The 23,846-nt window shown below is 44.5% G+C and overlaps 1 protein-coding gene and 1 non-coding gene across 4 annotated transcripts in view; one reads left to right on the top strand and one right to left on the bottom strand.

Moving 5' to 3' along the window:
- Nucleotides 1-23,846, bottom strand: part of LOC144158796 (uncharacterized) — a 118,944-nt gene that overhangs the window by 61,916 nt on the left and 33,182 nt on the right. For 2 of the 3 annotated variants that reach the window (XM_077689936.1, XM_077689938.1), the window contains 12 exons: nt 22,041-22,154; nt 19,015-19,128; nt 14,303-14,422; nt 13,441-13,560; nt 13,010-13,129; nt 12,583-12,702; nt 12,152-12,271; nt 11,721-11,840; nt 11,291-11,410; nt 7,506-7,634; nt 2,447-2,747; nt 157-342 (listed from right to left, as the gene is read on the bottom strand). In XM_077689936.1, coding sequence (XP_077546062.1) covers nt 157-342; nt 2,447-2,747; nt 7,506-7,634; nt 11,291-11,410; nt 11,721-11,840; nt 12,152-12,271; nt 12,583-12,702; nt 13,010-13,129; nt 13,441-13,560; nt 14,303-14,422; nt 19,015-19,128; nt 22,041-22,154 — 1,684 coding nt within the window. The remainder of the gene's footprint in view (nt 1-156; nt 343-2,446; nt 2,748-7,505; nt 7,635-11,290; nt 11,411-11,720; nt 11,841-12,151; nt 12,272-12,582; nt 12,703-13,009; nt 13,130-13,440; nt 13,561-14,302; nt 14,423-19,014; nt 19,129-22,040; nt 22,155-23,846) is intronic. The other variant, XM_077689937.1, reaches the window with a different exon arrangement.
- Nucleotides 8,279-8,351, top strand: Trnat-cgu (transfer RNA threonine (anticodon CGU)). The gene has a single exon. It is a non-coding gene; the product is annotated as a tRNA-Thr (tRNA).

Here is a 23,846-nt window from a genome sequence, read left to right as displayed (position 1 = left end):
TATCACAGAGTTGGGTGATTTTTTGGAACTGCCCTAGTGCCCGTGTGCCATCCACTGAAGACGTGCGCTGGTACGTGATGATACCGCGTACTAAACTACTTTAAAGCTCAGAAGTATAACTGCTGCATCCAGTTATTCTTAGCCTGACGAACATACCGGAAGTGCTTGTGGAGCATCTGGAATCCCTGGTCTCCGCCGGTGTTGAGGAATGGCCCCCGGAAACCGGTAACGTCGGAAAATGGCACGCTGGCAAAAGCCGTCAGCATTTCCCGCTGGTCCAGGACCTCCCGCTCCCACTGGGTGCTGTTGATCGTCTGCCAGTAGGACGAGTCCGTTCTGTGGCTGCGAACAATAAACGCAAATCTTCCGCAATTGATCTTCGGGCAAATCTTACCACAGCCAGGGTAGTGTTCGGGTGAAGCATTTTGGTCCGGAAGAAATTTCTGGGCCGCTTCTGCCAGAATGAAATGCGTGAGCACTTTGTCCCATCGAAACTGTATGTATATGGATAGCATCCATACTGTCGTTTCCTCGCCACAACATACGCCTCTTTTAGAAAATGTAAATATCCTAAGAGGAGAAGTATGTATATGCAAAACCTTTTCAAAGTACTAAACCTAGTGCATTATTTCACACATGCATACACCGTTGACCAAAAAGGCAACATTAGGCATATTTGAGGCAAAATATCACTTTAAGACTGCTACTAGCGCAGTTCTTTTAGTTGGAAATACTAGATGTGTGCATGAGTTTTGCGATAGTAACTAAAAAACACGGTTTGGAAGCACCAGTTCAAGCTAGAAATTCAAAGCCGGCTAGGGCGCAACGTTGTCGCGACGCCGTTCGGTGGCCTTCTAAGTCCAACAGTAACGAAAACAAAGGTTTCAATACATGATACGCGAGAATGAAAGGCGGCAAAATTAAATTGAATTTAGCCAGCCTCGTCGTTTTTATCGTTCGCGTAGCGGTGAGGGAAACAGGGCGGGAGGAAGGAATAGGATTAATGACGCCTTTACGTATACACGGGTGGCAGACACTGTCATCTTTCGACATTTGCAGCGAAGTAAGCAGATACGCGACGCTTGATGTTCGCTCGGGAAAGCGGGAATTCAAGGATTGTGCGTGTTCAGTTTGAAGAAGTGCGTGCAGATGCACTGGTCATCCGCACACCCACCATAGCTACAATTTTGCTGGCTTCCATCTTCACCGAGTGGAAGAGCTCCGATTTTTTTCAGTTAGATTTTCCCCAAATCTACACATAATTTTTACGGGTTGTGGACAAACTGGCCCTAGGCGCTTGAGAAACAACACTACAGTTGGCTGCCACATCGGACAAACAGTTGAGTAAAAAAATGTTATGGTCAACAACTACATCAGAATAAAGCATTTTCATGCCTAATAGGCATGCAGTCATAATACTGTGCTTAAAACAAAGCCAATCATTTTAAACAACTCTTATTTCTGCCATATTTCGATTACCAATTTGTTTATGCTCCCCTTTTGCGTTGTACATTTACATTATTTTCGTACCCCCTTCTTCCAAAAATTGTTACTTCTTCAATGTTCTATCTCACACAAGGACATTGTGTCGCATAGTACATAACACATCTCCCGCCTTCTCTCTTCGTTGTCTTTTCACCACAACCACTACGGAGAAATCAATAGCAGAGCACAAAAACTTCATAGCCAAACGAAGGGGAGAGCACCAACCAAAAGTGTATTAAAGAAAACAATTACACCATCTTCCCGTGAGGACCCCTGAGGAGATGCGAAGCATCATGGGGGTTCCGTGTGGATCCATTGTGTTGTTTCATTTATCGGAGCACGAATGGGAACGTAATGTGCACCCCCATGATGCTTCACATCTACGCTGACGGGACTGTTGGTTCCGGTTAAACTCATCATACAACGACGTAGCAGAACCGGCGCGGGCGATCTCTCCGAGAAGACTGAACGGGCGCGCGCAGCGCGCACCTGCTTTATTCACTGGCGAGGCAGGGAGGGGAGGGAGGGCACGTTCAGCCAGTGCAGCGGGCACATGCTTTATTCGCTGGCGAGGGTGGGAGAGAGGTGCGTGCAGCACGCAGCTGCTTTATCGCTGGCAAAGGAGCGGAGAGAGGGAGAGGGCGCGTGCAGCGCGCACATGCTTTATTCGTTAGCGAGAGAGAGTGAGAGAGGAGGAGAGGCACTGCGGACGGGACACGCAGGAGTGACGTACGCCCCAGCAAGAGATGCTCTGCATCTAAAACGGTTCAGCTGGAATAGCGAAGCCGTATTCACCTCTTCATCAGACTGAACAAGCCTTCGGTATGAACCGAAGCGTCTCTTTTTTAATACACTTTTGGTCGGCGATGCCCCTTTCATTGTCTGTAAATCTTCTGCCTGCCCTGAAGAATTTCGCCATACCGCAGGATTAGTAATAAACCTTGCTGATTTATACGCTTACCTAATAGACTTCAAGGCGATCTCATTTCCCCAGGAGTGTAGCTGGTTGACGGCTTCGTAGTCGAGGTATTCCGCCGACGTGAAAAAAGTTGCTGCGATGCCGCATCCGTTCTGTTTGTTCTTCCTGCTTGATATGTTTAAAAGTTCTCGGTAGAACGCCATATTGCCCGCGTTGACAGCGCCATCAAATGTCAGCAAGACAAACTGGGGCATGTCTTCCACTCGAACACCAGCGGGGGGCGCATCACTTGCGCAAAGGCATCGAGGCCGTTTGCAGACTCCTGCGCTGCATTCTCCAGTTCCTGGCGTAACAAGGCACAAAATTGTAAGGGAAACAAATAACGCATGCGCAGATCCAAATCCTTAAGCTGCGCTCTATAACGAGTGTGATAATTAGAAGATTTAAAAGGGATCGCCGTGGCCATGTCTACGAATTTTAGTGCAAACATACTTGTTTGCCTGCGGAACTGTCTCCCGGGAGGGAGACAACCCAGTTTCATTCCACAGCCTGGCTCCACTAATTGGAGTGGCGGCGTACCTTCCAGTGTATCTCATAAAGATCAAGATCATTCTAGCGATTCAACTTAACTAACACTGACAAGAATGATGGCGACGCTGACACTGCGTAATGTGCGCAGCTATGAACACCCGCCTAGCACTATGGTCATCGGTCCATATATTCTGAGCAGTTGATTTTTTTATGGTAATGACAACAATGACCACATGTTCTAACCCACGTGCGCATTTGGTGGCCTGAAACACGACATGTAGGAGTGGTCGCAAGTTTATGCGAGAAGCTTTCAGTCTGTGTACAAGGTAAAACGCTGAGGATGATTATAAATTTCGTAGGTACTTTTGAACCACGTTTTTTTTAGCCACGCATACATACTATCCCGCAATTATGTGAGTTCAAGGTAGGGTGAACACAATAAAACCTAATTAAGAAATACGTCGCTTGGAGCCAAACCCGTTCACGATTGAAACCCCTGCCGCGTCATTCGCGAGGTGCGCCATAGCGAGAACAAAAAATTAGTTTATTCAGGTTGAGTTTATTCTGGTGTGGGCTGAAACTTTCACACGAACATTGGGATTCGTCGCCTCCGGCAGGCATACAAGCGACGCAATTTTTTTATGAACTACACCAAAACACTGAGCGCTAGCTGTATTTCACTCAAATGGTAAGAGCATCACAATCTAACCGATCCACATAAACCCATAGAAAAGACACGATAGTAACAGCCGTATACGCATCGTCCATGTCCAGACAACTTTTGCAGTGCGTTGATGTATGATATGACAGTTTAGCCTGATGTTGCATTTTAATCTTTTGGTTGCATGCAAATCCTCTTAGTCACAGGTCACGTTTTGGGTGCCTGCTCCTGCCCCGAAGATGCACTACGGGTAGCTGTGTCGTCAAAAATTTGCAATATCAATGCCACCATCTAGAAAGTACACTAGAGAGTGCAGGACGCTGCAATGTCAAGTGCCTCACAAAAAAACCCGGACGCGACACAAAGCTGAAGCTGGCAAAATCTGTTGAGTTTGTTAGCGATGATTATGACTCGTTAAAGGCGAAGAATGCGGAAGTAGTCGAAGCTAATAAGATATTACCAGCCCGCAACCAAGCTCTCGACAAGAGAATGGCCGAACTTCAACAATACTCTCGCCTAAAGAACATAGAAATTAACGGTTTGCCGGTAACAAAAGGTGAAGACTGTGGAGCCATTTTGAAATATGTGGGTGAAGCACTCGAGTGCTTCCACTGAAGCGTCAGACATTGACACTATTGACCGCGTTCCCGCCTTTTCTGGAGAAAAGAACAATATAGCTAGCTTCTGCTCCCGGGATAAGAAAAATGAATTCATCCGACGGGCCTGGAAAGCCCGATTCCGTGCTAACCAGATTGGCTTCTTTGAGTAATGCGACAGACCAGTGTATATAAACGACCACTTGCCAATGGCCAACAAGAAACTCTTCGCGAAGGCGCTTGCTCTCAAGAAAGAGAAGAAGTGGCAGTTCTTGTGGACAAAAAACTGTCACATCAAGGCTCGCTGGAACGAAGAAAGCAAGGTCTTCCGCATAGCAACAGAGTCCGACTTGAAAATCTTCGCCTAATGGTCCCCCTTATGTAGTTTACAGCACATCACGTCCTCAACGCCAGTATGGCTCTGTTTCACCGGACCAATTTAAACTAGCTCTTCAGCGCAAAAATAGATCCCTCATTCACTTTAACGCACGAAGCATCCGCAAAAACTATGATTATATCACCACATTTCTTAGATCGCTAGAACATCCCTTTTCTTTTATTTGCCTGTCGGAAAATTGGCTTTGCAATGACGATGCTCTCTTATGCGGCTTTCCACATTATCAGTCCGGGTTTTGCCATCGTCCATCTAGTAGCCGTGGGGGTGCTGCTATCTTCATCTCACAACTAATCTTCTATTCGCGCAGACTTAATATCGCAATAAACATCACTCATTGCGAATCTCTATTTATCGAACTTGACACTTTTATTGAGGGTGCGGGCAAAAACTTTATTCTGGGATGCATCTATCGTTCGCCGTCGTCATCTGTTTCTGAATTTTTGGCTAGCCTTGACGCAGTATTTGAAAAACTGTCGTTGGAAAACAAGAACGTTGTTCTTGTAGGAGATATTAACATCAACCTGCTGGATGTTGATTCTAAAACACCCGCAGACTACATTGTCTGTCTCAGTGGGTTCGGCTATGAATCGTTAATTCAAGCCACACATCAGTCAACATCTGTATAACATATGTTGACTGACACTGGAGTGAACCCACAGACAACAAAATACGACTGCTAGAACTACAATTCAGACGATATACTATTGACCCACACAACAGACATAATGGAGTTGCCATAGCAAGGTAACGGCTAGCCAACACACATGTGACGCACTCGCACCTGCTCACTGGACCTCCAAAGCGCCTGTGTAGCAGGTGTGGGGAGTGCCACTAGCTGATATCCTAAGTATCTGCCAAGCACTTAGCACAACACGACACAAGCATTTGCCTGAACTCTGCAGACGAACCATTCCAGTGCACCCATTAGAACTCTTAGCAGACGAAGCGATGTTTCTCTTAAATGTGTTAAGTTTTTATCAGATATAAAATTTCTACAGCTCAGGTCATATCACGCATAATCATCCTGGCCCTATACTTCAGCGATCCTTATTGTTTTTTTGTTGCGTTTCCCGTCTAATTTTACTCGCCGATTTTAGTATTTACGTTTACACCACTCATTAAATAACGGTTTCTTTGGTGCAATTTGCCTTAGTTGACCTTGTGCCCTTAAACAACAAATAACATCACCATCATCATCATTTATACAAACATCTGATAGGGTGGTGCATAGCACAGTCATTGTGAAATATTTCACAATGACTGCACCATACATGTCTGTCCCTATCCAGTATTCAAGTCTGCAGCGCACGCTATTGAAGAACTTTAACCAACCTAGAAATAGAGTACGAATAAATAGTGTTTCTACTACCCTGAAGTAACTTTTTCATTATATCTGCAGAAATTCATGGCATTGTCTAATGATGTGTCGCTCGCATTCTCACGAAGCTTGTCTGCATTTTGCGTTCCTCACAGTCAGACTTGCCTATGAGCAGCGAAATTCATTGTGTCATTTATTTGTTTTGAAGTTTACTTTTATGTCTATTTGCCAATTATGTGCGTTTACAACAACTAAGCAATTGATGTCTTAACGTGGCCAAGTAAGCATTTCTACGGAAATTCAAGGCCGTAGTCAGAATTGGTGCGTTTTCGCAGCGTTTAATGCGTGCTTTCGTAGTTGTTCCCTGGTCTTTTCATATTCTGGTGTGCCGTTTGCGAGTGAGATGTGTCGCATAATATTTTATTTTGTAAGCCCATTTTTGTAATATTCATATGTGTAATTTTCCAGATCTCGTTTCTTAAACTACTCCGCTCGACTAATTTTGCCCGTTTACGTCATTCTGGCGATAAAATGTGCTAACTCCACTAATTACATTTCTTGTGAAAATAGAGGCCGTTGAACGAATGCTCTCTTTAAACAATTTTTATTCGCGTTTTCGTCGTCCTTTTTCCAACTCTTCTATTTTCGCCTTCGGGTTTTGTAAGAGTTTTGCATATTTCATATTTTTTTTATTTTGTAATGTCACTCTTACAGTTTTTCTTATTTTTTTTTATTTTTTGGTTTTTATATTTCGTACGACCAATTATCTCAATTTACGCCATTGTGACGAATAAAGGCAAGTCGGCCAATTCTAGATTTTTGAGCAACTTCAGGGTGTTGCATGGTTGGAGCGCGGGTAGATGGGTCTCGGCAAAGAGCCTTAGTTTAGCAACGTCACATCTCTATACAAAAAATCACGCAGTGTAGATGCGATGCCGCCAGTCAATTGTGTTAACATGACCTGCCACATCCTCGCTATAATCCTGATTTCAGCTGTACAATAGGGTGATGAAGGCTCTACACTGATGTGGCGGTAACCTGAAGGGGCTCGCATCTACACGTTCCGATGAATCATTCGTGGATATTTATTCAGAATAAAGACCTCGCACAATATTACCGTTTTATGCTGATGAGCTGGATGTATTGAGTGGTCTCCAACATTTTATGACCGGCGTTGAATGCGCCTGACTCACAGCATTCGCCGCACCGCAATTGGGATACAGCAATTACCATTTACTTTTGTTCATTTTCTATTCTAGCTTTTAGATTGTTCGTGGAGGTTAGGTTAATTTCACTATTTCTAGCTGTTATGCCTCATCAGGCTAACTTCCGGCAAAAACGTTTGTAGCGCCATCAATGAAAGAAAAGCCAAACTTCTGCAACAGTGGGCAGCCGGTATTTCCACCTCGTTACAGATGAAAGTTCTCGGTGCAACTCTTTCTAATCATTATACGAATAGTTATTATTCTTTTGGTAGCAGCAACGGAAGGGATCACGATACTCACATGCACACAGTAACATTGCACCCTACTAAATAGGTTTGTCTTTTTCCTACTACCACAGTAAGAAATGAAAGAAATCCCATAACCTATACGTACCACTGCAAGGGCCAGGAATGACAGGCACCTCCGTTGAATTGTCAGTGGTGTGGCTGCTTTGCCACTCTGATGATTGGGTCACCGTGGAAGTCGCCTCTCCAAAGAAACCGGCAGCTTCAGGGGCATCCACTGTGACAGTTAGATGAATTTCTTTGAAGATAGTCTTTGACAGCCCGTGGTATATGTTTCAATTACATAACGACTCACTTTATATGAGAGCGATAAAGAAGGCAACGGAAACAATTCCGTTCGTAATTCTTGTTTCCAAGTCTTCATTCATTCATATGGTTCCGGCTTTCGTGGTTAGCTATGACGTTTGTTTTAGGAAAGAGTGGTGCGCAGCCACAATCCCGAAAGTGAAGCTCAGCCTCCTATAACAAGACGTATGGCACCTATGGTTCCCTTCGCCAGCAAGAGTGCTAGAACAAAGGCCATCGCTGTGCATGTAGCGAATCAGAATGAAAAAATGAGGGGCTCGTTGAACTAGGACAGAAATGAGGATTAGCAGTCAAGAAAACCTCGGAAAGCAAAAGGGAGAATGTGGTTGGTCATTGAAAGAGCTGAAGATTTTTTTGAGAAAGAAAGAAAGTGGTGAAAAAATGGGAGCTTAAGAGGGTTCAACGCTGGTCGACCACTCTCGACATGCCGTAGACCCCCGAGTCACGGCCCGGGGGTTAAAAAGAAGGTCCCCTTCACCCCGAGTAGTCCCAGTGGCGCTGGCTACCACCCCCAAGTGTAGGCAACCAAAAATACTCGAACATGGGGAAACAGCCCCGCCAGTAGCGTAGTGGTCATCGCACCAGACGCGTATTCTGGAGGTCGTGGGTTCGGATCCCACCCGGCGGGCATTTTCATCCAGCGATTCGTGAGACGTTTAGGGCAGTAGGGGTAGGGAAGCCTGCACCGATAACATCAGCGCTACAGAAGATTGCGGAAATGGAAATAGGTTTGAGCAACCTTGATTAGAAAAAAGCAGAGCAAAAGGTTTCCCCCCAGACAGCAGTGGGCCCGGGCGGTATAGCAATGCAACTGATAAACCTGCTTGGACCTAAAAGTAAGGAACCGTTTATGAGGGCAATAGATAAGGTGATATAAACCAAACAAATACCAGAGGACTGGCTAGAAAGTAGGATAAATTTAATATATAAAGGCAGAGGCAACAAAGCCAGTATTGATTCATACAGACCCCTCGCAGTAACGTCAGTGGTGTATAGATTCGTAATGCAGGCGATAAAATCAGAAATTCAATCATGGATGGAAGAAAAAGAAATACTTGGGGAACTGCAAAATATATTTAGACAAGACAGGCGGTGGGATGCTAATTTTTACGTGATAACGCAGTGCATTGAAATTGCGAAAGCACAGAATAGACCAATATGGATTACGTTCTTCTACATTAAAGGGCCTTATGACAACTGAAACAGAGAACTGCTGTGGAGGATGCTGAAACTCCATGGATTAGATGACGAGTTATTACAGTTCCTTATAGCAATCTATAAAGACAATAGAGTGCACCTTACATGGGAAGGACAGAAATGCGCCCAGCAGGTCACCACCCATTGGGGCGGAAACAGGGATGCCCTTGAGCCCAATACTGTTTATGCTTTACATGGAAGGGTCAGAATAGAAACCGGCAGAAAGTCAAGTAGGGTTCAGCAAAACCCATATGCTGCAAGGCGAAGTGGTACAACAGCGTATCCCGGGAACGTTGCATGCAGACGACATTGTTCTTTTACCTGATAACCAGACCGATATGCGAAGGCTAATAAATATTAGCGGTGAGGAAGCCACCGACCTCGGGTTAAATTTTAGCGCAGAAAAATCGGGAATAATGGTTTTTCATGACGCTACCACTGACCCAGTGTCTATCCAGCAAGGCGGATTGCCTAGAGTGAAGGAATATAAATATTTGGGAGTGTGGATAAACGAAGGGGATAACTACTTAAGAACTCATAAGGAACAACTTAAGGGTAAGGGAAAACGAAACGCAGCTATAATGAAGCATAGAGCTCTGTGGGGGTGTAACAAATATGAATTACAGAGAGGAATGTGGAAAGGAGCAATGGTTCCCGTTCAGACATTTGCGAATGCTGTACTCTGCTTAAAATCAGACGTTCTATCAGGCCTTGGAGTGAACCAGAGAACGGTACGCCGTTTGGCCTTAGGCGCGCATGGAAAAACAACTAACGGAGCAGTACAGGGGGATATTCGCTGGGCTTCGTTTGAAGTTCGAGAAGCACAGAGTAAATTAAGTTATGAGATGAGGTTGAGAGCAATGGATCAACGAAGGTGGGCAGCTAAGGTTTTTAGGTACCTATAATTGAAAAGCAAGGACACGCAGTGGTTAAGGAAGACTAGAAGGCTAATGATGAAATGCGGAAAGAACCGTGGAGAATCCAAAACAGCCAAGGTAACCAAAGAAGAGGCAAGGCAGGTTGAAACGAATTAATGGAGAGAAAAAACGGAAGCTAAAACGTCGTTAGAGATGTACAGGGCTGCGAAATTGAACGCAGGAAGGAAAATTTCTACGATAATTCCCCGAACAGTGCTTTGCTTTTTGTGGCTTAGCAGGTTGCATGCGAACTAAGATCTTTGTGGGGAAGTATTCACAAAACGATAGGGTATGCGTGGTCTGCGGGAAAGAAAAAAAAAACTATAGGGCACATAGTGTTAAATTGTGAGGGTATCCATCCAAATCTACATGAGGGAAATATTCGGCTTCCAGAAGCCCTAGGATTTAAGGGTAGCACCGAGGAAGTTAACTTCAAGGCTGTCGAGGCGACGAAAAAAAGATTAGAATGCTGGGGCACGGAAAGCAGAGAGGGTAATATTGCCTAGGACACTTACCGCCTGTAACAGAAAAAGAAAGTATTTTGAGCCTAATAGGCTTTTTGTGGCTGACCTAAGCAGAGCTAGTTTCGAGATCTGGTTTCAACGTTTAAAGAACTCATTTGGAAACTTTCCTTTAAATTGTCTTGTACCAGACAGGAAATAATGAGAGTGCATGACCTAGGGCAAAAGCAGACAACGCGGACATTGCCAATTGCTTATATCGCTTCTGTTGTACAGCCAGATATAAAGATAGTGCAAAATATTAAATGCAGAGCATTTCTTTAACTCACGATGTCACCCGTTCTAGTTGTCCGTAGTAGTCCGCACCCCTCCCCCTACACTATATAAAAAAATAATACTTACCGGCGCCTGGTTTCGATCCCACGACCCTGCGGGCGGAACGCAAGGTACATGGTGCTCTACACACTGCGCCACACAGCCGACACAGAATGGAGGGCTACGAACGCGCCTTATATCCTTGACTCTTTCAAACTACGTCAAGAAGCTGCTGATACAACGCATTGACTACCTGTGGTCGGAACGCGAGGTACATGGTGCTCTTCCCACTGTGCCACAATAATCATACGCACCTGCTAATAAATGATGTCACGTGACCACGTAATTACGTCTCCTCATTTAATTACAATACAACAACCAACAGAAACAAGTGCAACAACATTAACGTAGCGCAAACTACTTAACGTCGTGCGCCCCCGGAAATGCTCTGCATATGATCGTGCCCCTCGCGAGGGGGATGTTTATTTCCTGCCGCAGCAAGAACCAGGCGGCCTCCTTTTTTTTGAAATGCTACTTCCTACACTCGTGCAAACATTTTGGGAATCAGCTAAATGTTTGCTAAAATGTTAAATGTCCAAAACGGCTGAACGTGAACTTTAAGTCAACCTTTGGAGACATGCATCAATTTTCAGAGGAGGTGCCGTAACTTCGATTACCTTTGCATGTGCCATGGATCATCTTCAGTCCTGCTGCGCAGACGCACTCTCCGTCGGGTTGCACGCATTTTGCCATCTTTTTATGGCACTGCAGTTTCTTTCCCATCGTACAGGCTGGTTCTTCATAACATGAGAAGAAAGCGAAGTGCATCATAGAAAGGCGTTTGTCATTTTGCAATGATTTCAGCGCGATGTGGCAGTATATTTACAGCGCATGGCTGTTTACAAAGAAATACGACAGGGTAATATCTTCTAACTTTTCCCTTAATCAGTCTTTTTCCCCGCGTGGTTGTAGAATAGTTTCAGCTCTGAAACGTGGTGTACACGCTCTTCCGAAAGGTTTATCAGAGTAAAGAGCATGTTTAATTGTTAAAAAGGCAGTCAAATGTAAATTACTACAAGTATACTCTCGCACAAGTTTGCTCATCACCTTTGCATGTGCCATTGAACATCTTCAGTCCTTCTGCGCAGACGCACTCTCCGTCGGGTTCCGTGCATTTTGCCAACTTTTCATGGCACTGCAGTTTCTTTCCCATCGTACAGGCTGGTTCTTCATAACATGAGAAGAAAGCGAAGTGCATCATAGAAAGGCGTTTGTCATTTCGCAATGATTTCAGCGCGATGTGGCAGTTTATTTAGTGCGCATGGCTGTTTACTAAGAAATACGACAGGGTAATATCTTCTAACTTTTCTCCTAATCATTCTTTTATCCCCGCGTGCTTGTAGAATAGTTTCAGCTCTGAAACGTGGTGTACACGCTCTTCCAAAAGGTGTATCACAGTAAAGTATCTGTGTCATTGTTTAAGAGGCAGCCAAATGTAAATTACTACAAATGAGCACCCGCACAGGTTTTCTCATTACCTTTGCATGTGCCATTGAACATCTTCAGTCCTTCTGCGCAGACGCACTCTCCGTCGGGTTCCGTGCATTTTGCCATCTTTTTATGGCACTGCAGTTTCTTTCCCATCGTACAGGCTGGTTCTTCATAACATGAGAAGAAAGCGAAGTGCATCATAGAAAGGCGTTTGTCATTTTGCAATGATTTCAGCGCGATGTGGCAGTATATTTACAGCACGTGGCTGTTTACTAAAAAACACCATAGGATAATATCTTCTAACTTTTCTGCTCATCAGTCTTTTATCCCCGCGTGGTTGTAGGAAAGTTTCAGCTCTGAAACGTGGTGTACACGCTCTTCCGAAAGGTTTATCACAGTAAATGACCTGTCTCATTGTAAAAGAGGCAGTCAAATCTAAAAAACAACAAATGTAAACCCGCACAAGTTTGCTCATCACCTTTGCATGTGCCATTGATCATCTTCAGTCCTGCTGCGCAGACGCACTCTCCGTCGGGTTCCGTGCATTTTGCCATCTTTTTATGGCACTGCAGTTTCTTTCCCATCGTACAGGCTGGTTCTTCATAACATGAGAAGAAAGCGAAGTGCATCATAGAAAGGCGTTTGTCATTTCGCAATGATTTCAGCGCGATGTGGCAGTTTATTTAGTCCGCATGGCTGTTTACTAAGAAATACCACAGGGTAATATCTTCTTTTCTCCTAATCAGTTATTTATCCCCGCGTGGTTGTAGAATACTTTCAGCTCTGAAACGTGGTGTACACGCTCTTCCAAAAGGTGTATCACAGTAAAGTATCTTTGTCATTGTTTAAGAGTCAGCCAAATGTAAATTACTACAAATGAGCACCCGCACAGGTTTTCTCATTACCTTTGCATGTGCCATTGAACATCTTCAGTCCTTCTGCGCAGACGCACTCTCCGTCGGGTTCCGTGCATTTTGCCATCTTTTTATGGCACTGCAGTTTCTTTCCCATCGTACAGGCTGGTTCTTCATAACATGAGAAGAAAGCGAAGTGCATCATAGAAAGGCGTTTGTCATTTTGCAATGATTTCAGCGCGATGTGGCAGTATATTTACAGCACGTGGCTGTTTACTAAAAAACACCATAGGATAATATCTTCTAACTTTTCTGCTCATCAGTCTTTTATCCCCGCGTGGTTGTAGGAAAGTTTCAGCTCTGAAACGTGGTGTACACGCTCTTCCGAAAGGTTTATCACAGTAAATGACCTGTCTCATTGTAAAAGAGGCAGTCAAATCTAAAAAACAACAAATGTAAACCCGCACAAGTTTGCTCATCACCTTTGCATGTGCCATTGATCATCTTCAGTCCTGCTGCGCAGACGCACTCTCCGTCGGGTTCCGTGCATTTTGCCATCTTTTTATGGCACTGCAGTTTCTTTCCCATCGTACAGGCTGGTTCTTCATAACATGAGAAGAAAGCGAAGTGCATCATAGAAAGGCGTTTGTCATTTTGCAATGATTTCAGCGCGATGTGGCAGTATATTTACAGCACGTGGCTGTTTACTAAAAAACACCATAGGATAATATCTTCTAACTTTTCTGCTCATCAGTCTTTTATCCCCGCGTGGTTGTAGGAAAGTTTCAGCTCTGAAACGTGGTGTACACGCTCTTCCGAAAGGTTTATCACAGTAAATGACCTGTCTCATTGTTAAAGAGGCAGTCAAATCTAAAAAACAACAAATGTAAACCCGCACAAGTTTGCTCATCACCTTTGCATGTGCCATTGATCATCTTCAGTCCTGCTGCGCAGACGCACTCGCCGTCGGGTTCCGTGCATTTTGCCATCTTTTTATGGCACTGCAGTTTCTTTCCCATCGTACAGGCTGGTTCTTCATAACATGAGAAGAAAGCGAAGTGCATCATAGAAAGGCGTTTGTCATTTTGCAATGATTTCAGCGCGATGTGGCAGTTTATTTAGTGCGTATGGCTGTTTACTAAGAAATACCACAGGGTAATATCTTCTAACTTTTCTCTTAATCATTCTTTTATCCCCGCGTGGTTGTAGAATAGTTTCAGCTCTGAAACGTGGTGTACACGCTCTTCCGAAAGGTTTATCAGAGTAAAGTATCTGTGTCATTGTTTAAGAGGCAGCCAAATGTAAATTACTACAAATGAGCACCCGCACAGGTTTTCTCATTACCTTTGCATGTGCCATTGAACATCTTCAGTCCTTCTGCGCAGACGCACTCTCCGTCGGGTTCCGTGCATTTTGCCATCTTTTTATGGCACTGCAGTTTCTTTCCCATCGTACAGGCTGGTTCTTCATAACATGAGAAGAAAGCGAAGTGCATCATAGAAAGGCGTTTGTCATTTTGCAGTTATTTCAACTCGATGTGGCAGTATATTTAGAGCACATGGCTATTCACTAAGAAATACCATAGGATCATATCTTTTCACTTTTCTCCTAATCAGTCTTTTATCCCCGCTTGGTTCAACTGAAATATTTCGGTTGTGTTTTTTTACATAACAATGTGCCGCTTTCCGAATCAATAAAGTTCTTTGAGAAACGATAATGCTGGAGTTTTTCACTGTAACGCGAACTATTTTCAGACAACTGATATTGATGGCGAAAGCTTGATTTGTCCCTAGAATTTCAAGTTCATAACATTCCTCTGCCATGTTCCACTACCACGGGAACGATTGCTTTAGAAAATATGGCCACTTGTACAGCAAATTTGACGAAAACTGCTTTAATCTCTGCAACGAATTTTTACCGGTTTGAGGGTCAAGTCATGGCCTAGCTCTATGAGAAATTTTTTCTTCCGTGTGATGATTTTGTACGCCTCTGATAACCCAGCTTATTGCGAGAAAATGCCGGATACGAAGTGGTTCTTATCCATTTACCGGCATGACGGGTATTCTTGAAATGCCCGGATGAAGTTTAAATACTATTTTTTAATATAGATCTTACCAACAGGTAATCCTCTGTATCATCTTTTTGTCACGAAACGTTTCAGCTATACTGCAATTAATCAGATGCCGCTTCTGATAAATGTGTGGTTAGATAGCGGACTCCCCAAAGCAGCTCCCTTTTACTCGCTGTGTCAGCCCCAAGTGCCTCTAAATGTATAACCTTGCTCTATATACTGCTTTTGTACTTGTTGTATGGTTTGTGACGTCCTCCGTTATCCTGCTTGCGAGGAAAAAACGAGAAGAATCAGTATAGATTAATCCTGCAAAAGAGCAGTTGACTTTTACTACACTCGCTTATGCGAAATTTGTGCGCAGCGCGAACTGGTCTTCTCGGTCACGTCGAATAGCTGCTGCGCCTCAGGAAGTGATTGGGTGATCAGCGAACGCATGTCAGCGTGCTTTACCCTGCCGTTATGTCGCAGCTCTTCGCCACCGCCGAGCCCCTTGGTGCAAATCGTGTTTGAACTTCCCGCTCAAATATCACGTGGTTTGGATGAGCCACGCTATGAACAGTATGTGAACCACATCCACGGGTTTCCTCCCTCATTGTTTATTACACGCTCCTGAGGGCTACAGTTCGCTGTGGCAGCACTCGCTCGTGGGTTCCCTCGATGGCAGCGATGGTAATTAAGCCTATGTGTCCGCGACGCGAACTCGTCAAGACAGTTAAAGCATCATCGTCGAGTGTAGTACGGGACGCGCTGCTGAGGCGTCATCTCCCAGGCTGCTGCGCATCGCCACGGCCCAGCATGTCTCCCTGCCTCCCTCTCTCACTTTCGCCATGTGACATCACTGAGAAGCGCCCTCCCCTTCACACTTTCGCCAGCCGCTTCTCCAACATTTTCTTTCTGCCTTTGGTGTCTCGCTCGCTCGCTCAGTTAAGAGCAAATCGTTCGCGCCAAACCACAGTAGCGCCAAACCACAGTAGCCGGCACTAAAAACAAAGCTAAAGCGTACATTGCGCAGGATAAGGCACAGGACAGGCGATAACTAACAACTGCGGTTCTATAGTGCGTAAAACCCGGAATGTATACACAGTACACTCATGCAGCCCATTCGCCCAAACACATTGTTGGAAGCCATATTAGTACACGCTGAAAGAATTGTACTCGGATAAAATTGGCTATTTACGAGAGCAAGTTACTCTTCGATGACACAAGGGCTGCAACAGCGCATGATCGGAAACGGCTCTAAAATCTCGCTCAAGAAACCGTATAGGGCTTCCTGCGTCTCTGTGCTTGCGTTTAGCGCTGATTTTACAGCGAAGCTGTTTATAGAGCTGGGATATCCGGTTTATGCCTCGGTAAAGCCGCTTTATTAGACACCGCTTCTCCGTTCCTCTTCGCCACCGCCTATGCCACTTTCCCACGTTTTATACCGCATGGACCGTTTCACGTAGAACACCTGAATTTTATACACGAAACTAACCTGTTCATGTTTCTCTGAATGCATTCTTCTAATATGACTAAGGGCAAACACTCGAAATAAACAAAATACCCCTCGCCGCCACCTTCGCCTGTTCCACAACTCCCGCAATCGGCCGATTACGGCGCTACCACCTTATTCACTAGTGCCGCTTAAACTTACTATGGAACCGACGCTTGTTGTTCGACCCGAGGGAGAAAAGCGGGAATGGAAGGAGCATCGGCGAGCACAGAAGTGCGAATGGGCGCCGAAAACTGCAGAAACCCGCTGCCGAATAATGTGCCGCTGCCGCAGTTTCCCTCCCAAATTTGACCTCGCCGAATAGCTGTGAATATCTCTTGGCTGAAGATCAACTTCTCCGTTTAGAACGCCGACGGGAGCCAATAACGATTACATATAAATGAACTACAGTAGAACGCCACCATACCAAGAACTACCATAGCCAATGCTCCGCTGGCATCGATCATTACAGCGTGGACGGCCTCTCAATTTTCTAAAGAACTACCGTTCTTCCATACTATGCTCTTGTTTGTGAAACAAAGTATAATTTATGGATATTCTCTCTCAACGCAAAGCACGTTCACTGCGGGGCCGGGGTAAGGATTTGTCCAGCCACATTTTATGGGTTTTTTTTTGCCGTTTCACTTTCAGCACCTTGCTTTTCAGAAAGTATCATCACGCGTTGCAGCACGAAGCACCCAGCGAGTTCACACCGGCTTACAACGACTACCTATAAAAGGTTTATATAATAAAGCAATAGTCTTCAGCCAGTCAAAATCGGCACGGACAACGCGCGCTTCGAAAGGATTGGGCCGTGAGTGTATATAATCATTACGGGGAATTTCAGAAAATAGTAAATAGGCTGGTTGATCTGATGGTCAGCCGTGTTTCCTCGTGGTCCGCACTTGCATGACAGTTTACTACGGCGGGGAATGAGGGCCAGGCTCGGCAATTCTTTCGGGCCATATTTCTCAGTTCTCTAGAATTTATTGGTTTTATCTTGGTTTCTGTGATAACGCTAGCTATGCGATAACCAGCGAGGTGATTTGGGGCTCTGATGGGATGTTTTTGGATGTAGTATGTTTTACTGAAAAATAAGAGTGGGTATTTGGGACATTTCAAAAGAGAACCTAGCAGTGTAAAAGTTCGCCCCAGTGTTATGCAATGTAGCTCTGTCAGTTATGCTAACGTTTACCTTAATGGGCTATAGAAGATAGTAAAATCTTAAGAAAACTAGCACAGGTGACACACAACACACTTTTATGCTGGCAGTACACGTTAAAGATTTCGTACCAAGGCGCTGTTTCTAAAGCAACATTTAGCTTCCGCAGCACTGCGAGTGTAATACGGCCGAGAAACTGAAGTGAAAACTGGGGCTTTGAGGGGATTTAATCACGCTCACGTTTACAAAACAAAGCCCTGAAGATGGCACGAATTAAGTTCTCTAATGCTGAGATGTGTGTGTGGCTCAGCAGCCCCGCACTATTTTCTGTCACCGCTTCACGTCAAAGTACTGCCCGGCATTTGCCCATAAATGCTGATTTAAGACCTATATCAATCGACGACGCACGGGATGAGTTTCCAAAGGAGCGGCGTCACAGCCGCTTACCTCCTTGCAAGTCTTCCCAGATGCAGTGCACTCATATATCTTTGCGTACGAGCAGGCTATTTCTACAGAAAAGGAAGAGTCGAAGCGCATCAGAGACCACGCCATTCTCGGTTACCTACATTTCATCATTTCTCAGCTTGTTACTTTAAAATATCTCCCGCTAACATACTTCAGCCAGCTAGATTGGAGCCCGCATATGTTCATGGGTCTCAATCATAGAAAGAAGGAAAGGCGCTGAGATTTGGTGTAGCCAGCTCCTTCTTGGGTAGGAGCTAATCTCTACAATAAATCGTTAGTTCTCTCTCTTGGCTTATTTTATGACGATAACATTGCGATAACAAGCGACGTGCTTTGGGCTCGAATGGTATGTTTTATATAGTGGTATGTCCTAATGAATAATAAGAGCAGTATTTCGAACCACTCAATATGCGTCCTCGTAATGTGAACATTCGCACGGGTATAGGGAGTGCAGGTATGTCAATTATGGTAAGATGTACCTTAACGGGCTTTAGAAGATGGAAAAATTTTAAGAAAGCTAGTATAGGTGAAACACTTTTATGCTGGCAGCCCAGGTTAAAGATTTATTACCAAGACACCGTTTCAGAAGCAACGTTCACCTTCCGCAGCGGAACCAGTGTAATACGGCCCAGAAAATGAAGTGAACAGATGAGCCTTGGGAACGATTCTATCGCGCTCACGTTTACAAAGCAAAGCCTTAAAGGTGGCACGAATTAACCCCTTTAATGCAAAGGTGCATGCGCGGTTCACCCTATCCGCACTATTTCATATCTTTGCATCACGCCAAGACACTTCTCGACATTACCCCAGAAATGCTGACTTAAGAACAAAATCAATTGGCGGTACCCGGGACGAGTTTGCAGGATGGCTGCGTCACAACCGCTTACCTCTGCATGTGCCATCTTCCATCATCTTCGGAAATTTGCAGGTGCACTCTCCTGTGAGCTCATCGCACGTTTGCCCAGTTTCAGCGCACTCTTCCACTTTTTCTTCAGTGCAGGCTGGTTGTCAATTAGAACAGGAACAAGCAAAGTTCATCAGACACAATATTGCCTCATTTGCGGAATGTACATCAGTTCTCACATTCTTTTTTTAATACCTTGGAACTATAATATACAACAGCCAGCTTGGCAGGAGCCCCGATATGTTGAGGCATCTCAGTCATAGACAAAAGGGAAGGTTCAGAGATCCTCTTCAACAAAGAACAAAGAAGCGGTGCAGTGACGCACTGGACGAGCAGAGCCGACCCATTGTCAGAGCAATCGTCCCGGAGTCTGGGGCTCTGGCCATAAAAAGCGCCACCGCGTCCTAGATCCTAACGAATATGATAAGTTATTTACCTCTCTCATTATTATGATATACAGAATGGGCGTTCGCCCTACTACAGTGTTTGGTTGTTTGCTAGTCTCTGGGTCGCGTTATATTAGCTTCGTCGTCTCATCCATTTGGAAAGCCAAGGTTTTCACAGCATGGTAGAGCTAATGCTCTTCTGTATTTGGAAGCGCGCGTTCCTCCTCTGTTAAATTGGCTTCGCATACTTACCGTGGAAACCTTTATAACCGTCTGTGACTCTGGGGTATTACGTTGCAGTACATCTTTATTTGTCAGCTTCGTTTCTGCGCACCAGTGCCAAGATTATACTGCCCATAAAATACCTCCTTAAATATCTTTATTTGGACGTTCGGTGTGATTTCGCTTCTTGATGGCAGTACTCGCCTGTTTATAAACTTGCGTAAATCTTCCCAAAGAAATTAGCCCGGCTGCACTGACTTCGCGTCGCGAACGCTCATGTTAACTGCAAGGTGCCTGGCGTTCCCTAGTCGCAAGGCAAAGCTTCCTATAATTTCTCTACGCCAGTAGATCGATTCCCGTTCGCACCCATTCATTTTTGTCGTGTTCCTCTGCTCGCGCGATCCACTGGAATATTTTGTTACTTCTGAACTTGGGACAAAGCCGTGAGAGGGCGACACAAACGCTGTTAGTTTTCACGGCGTATTTTTTTAACAATCGAGAATCCATGTTTTTTTAGTTAAAACAAAATGCAACTATTACTTATGTGCTGCTTTCTTCCCTCTAATATGCTGAATGTTTTTTTTTCTCGACAATATAGACAAGTACAAGTATTGCCACCAGACTTAGTAGTTTACCAATCTTTGGCCTATATAAGCGTCTCGTTCAAGCGGTCTTTAACTTTGCTGCAGGGGTACTTCGCGTATGGTCTCCTCTTCGTTATGTTATGCCATCTCCACATCACTGCGAACACGTAAGCACATTTCGTAACTTGAAATCTGCGACAAAGGACAGCTTCGCTGGTAAAAATGACGCGCAATAACATCTTCGACTGCCTATGACCTCCTCCAAGATCATTTTGGCCTCCATGTAGGCATATGGCCTCCATGTAGGCCTCCATGTAGGCATATCCCCAATACTGCGGTACCGAAGACTGGAAACAGTTATTAAAGTAGTTGGAGGAGACAGGGAAAAAACATCTATAAAAACGAAAAGGGTGCCAGACGAAGTTCTATGCCAAAAATGCCATGAAAATTTCCACAGAGACTATTTATCGCTTCGTTGGAACACCAGCAACGGAACACGAAACACCAAGGCGTATGATTAGCTACAAAAATTAGGATTGCAACACAAGAAATTAAAGCGCGAACTTCTGATTCCACCGTAGCTGACCGTGAATGATTATTACATAACACACAGGCTGCTACTATATGTTCCAGGGATGTTTAAGCTCGAGCGTAGTCTGTACAATATCAAAGAATCACGGCTTCGCTTCTTTAAAACAGGCCTCGCCACATAGTCTTGAGCAGCTGAATACAGTACTACTACATCCCCATGGTTGTTAAGAGAGTGAGAACGATGAACTCAAAAGTAGCATAAAACAGCTAACGACTGTCACATTGCTCACACATGAAATAAATCTTGCATTTCTCTGCGAAGTATCTCGCAAGCTGATTACGCAATGAATGAAGCGCATGTCAGTTCTGCAGAGACCACCAATTTGAGAAATCTCGGCACGCTATTACAATTATTGTATAAATAAATCATTCCAGTTACGCTTGCATTTATATAACCAACTTTTCAGGCGTCACACCTGCATATTGGAAATATTCAGTTTAAGAATGAAAACCTAAAAGTCTTGCTGCTTACACTTAAAATTTCTATTTTGCCAATGATTACAGGATGTAGAAAAAGAATAACACTAAATTTATTTCCGGGTAATTTTAGCTTTCAGCCGTCTGCCTTTCAATGTACTTCTTTTAACGTCGTGGTTCATTATGACCTTTCTTTTTTTAACGCGCCGAAGCGAGACAGGTTATGACGCGCGCTGTAGTGAAGGGCTCCGGAATTATTTGACCACCTTTGGATCTGTATCGTGCGCCAAAATCTCGAACCCACTGGCATTCTTGCTTTCCGTCTCCATTAGGAGAGCGGCTGCCGCGGCCGGAAATCGAACCCGCGTACGTGGGCTAAGCAGCTGAGCAGCAAAATTCCTTATCCACTGAGCCATTGCGGAAGTAATTTTGACAACCATTTTACGTATGAATTACTCCAAAATTTAGAGTAGCCAGCTCCTTCTTGGGTAGGAGCTAATCTCTACAAAAAATCATTACACTACTACAAATATTGTATAAATAAATCAATCCAGTTGCGCATATATGTACATGACCAATTTTTCAAGGGTTATAGCTGCACATTGGAAATAGTCTGTTTTAACTTGAAAATTGTAAAGTGTTGCTGCTTACATGTATGCGCGATACAGCCTCCCCGCGCTATTTCACATCTTTGTTTCACGCCAACATACTTTTCGATCGACATTACCCCAGAAATGCTGACTTAAGAACAAAATCAATTGGCGGTACCCGGGACGAGTTTGTAGGATAGCTGCGTCACAACCACTTACCTCTGCATATGCCACCTTCCATCTCCTTCGGAGCTTTGCAGACGCAGTATCCTGTGAGCTCATCGCACGTTCGCCCAGTTTCAGCGCAGTGGTCCACCATTCCTCTCGTGCAGGCTGGTTACCAATTAGAACAGGAACAAGCAAAGTTCATCAGACACAATATTGCTCTCAATTGCCGAATGTACACCATTTCTCACGTTGTTTTTTTTAATACCTTGGGACAATATACAACAGCCAGTTTCGCAGGACCCCCGATATGTTGAGGCATCTCAGTCATAAACAGAAGGGAATGTTCAGAGATCCTCTTCAACAAAGAACAAAGAAGCGGTGCCGTGAGGCACTGTACGATCAGTGCCGACCCATTGTCAGAGCAATCGCCGCAGAGACTGCGGCCCTGGACATAAAAGCGCCACAACGTCCTAGCTCCTAACGAATATAATAAGTTATTTAACTCTCTCATTATTATGATATACAGAATGGGCGTTCGCCCTACTACAGGGTTTGGTTGTTTGCTAGTCTCTGGGTCGCGTTGCATAAGCTTCGTCGTCTTATCCTTTTGGAAAGCCAAGCTTTTCACGGCATGGTAGAGCTAATGCTCTTCTGTATTTGGAAGCGCGCGTTCCTCCTCGGTTAAATGGGCTTCGTTTACTTACCGCGAAAACCTTTATGACCGTCTGTGACTGTGGGGTGTTACGATGCAGTACATCGTTATTTGTCAGCTTCGTTTCTACGAACCAGTGCCCAGATTATACTGCCAATAAAATACCTCCTTAAATATCTTCATTTGAGCGTTCGGTGTGATTTCGCTTCTTGATGGCAGTACTCGCCTCTGTATAAACTTCCGTAAATCTTCCCAAAGAAATTAGCCCGGCTTCACTGACTTCGCGTCACGAACGCTCATGTTAACTGCAAGGTGCCTGGCGTTCCCTAGTCGCAAGGCAAAGCTTCCTATAATTACCCCAGTAGATCGATTCCCGTCCGCACGAATTCATTTTTGTCGTGTTCCTCTGCTCGCGCGATCCAGTGGAACCCTTCGTTACTTCTGAACTTGAGACAGAGCCGCGAGAGGGCGACACGAGCGCTTTTTGTTTTTTCACGGCGTATTTTCGTGACAATCAAGAAGCCGTGCTTTGTAATTGAAACAACAATTCGAATATCCCTTATTTACTGATTCCTTGCCTCAGATATGCTTTGTTTTCTTTTTGCTTCGGTACAAGTACAAAGATTGCCGCCAGGTGTGGTAGTTTATTAGCGTTTTGCCTATTTAACTGTATCGTTCAAGCATTCTTTTTGCTTGCTGCATGTGTACGTCTGGCATGCTCACTTCCGTGTTATGCTATGCCCTCTCCGCGTCGCTCCGACCACGTAAACAAATTTCATCCCTAGATATCCTCCGCCAAATACAGCTTCGCTGTTATAAATACCCCATACTTACATCCCCGACTACCTATGCCCGCCTCCAAAATCATTTGTGATCCATGTAGCTAAGAGCTATAATTGATACATATGCATAATTGATACAGATGCCGTGAGGCATCTGTATCAATTTAACTTAGGTCTAAACTACTTAAATAGTTTGCTGTCCGTCTGATTGATGTTACTCCTATATTCTGTGCATATTTCTCGGCAATTGTCTTCAGTCTACAAACGTTGTATGCATCGATTGTTTCTCCGGCTACAATTCCCGATTCGCTTTCAATCTGCTTAGCGCTTGCTAACCCTAAAGTTACCCTTCTCAACGCACGTTTCAATAACTTGGCCCCCTCATGTGACTGAAATCCACCTTCCTTGGGTTGATGGACATGC

Source organism: Haemaphysalis longicornis, unplaced genomic scaffold (assembly GCF_048455015.1).
Source record: "Haemaphysalis longicornis isolate Haplotype H1 unplaced genomic scaffold, Haemaphysalis longicornis Haplotype H1 scaffold_10, whole genome shotgun sequence".
NCBI lineage: Eukaryota > Metazoa > Arthropoda > Arachnida > Ixodida > Ixodidae > Haemaphysalis > Haemaphysalis longicornis.
This window is presented reverse-complemented; position numbering and strand designations above follow the sequence as displayed.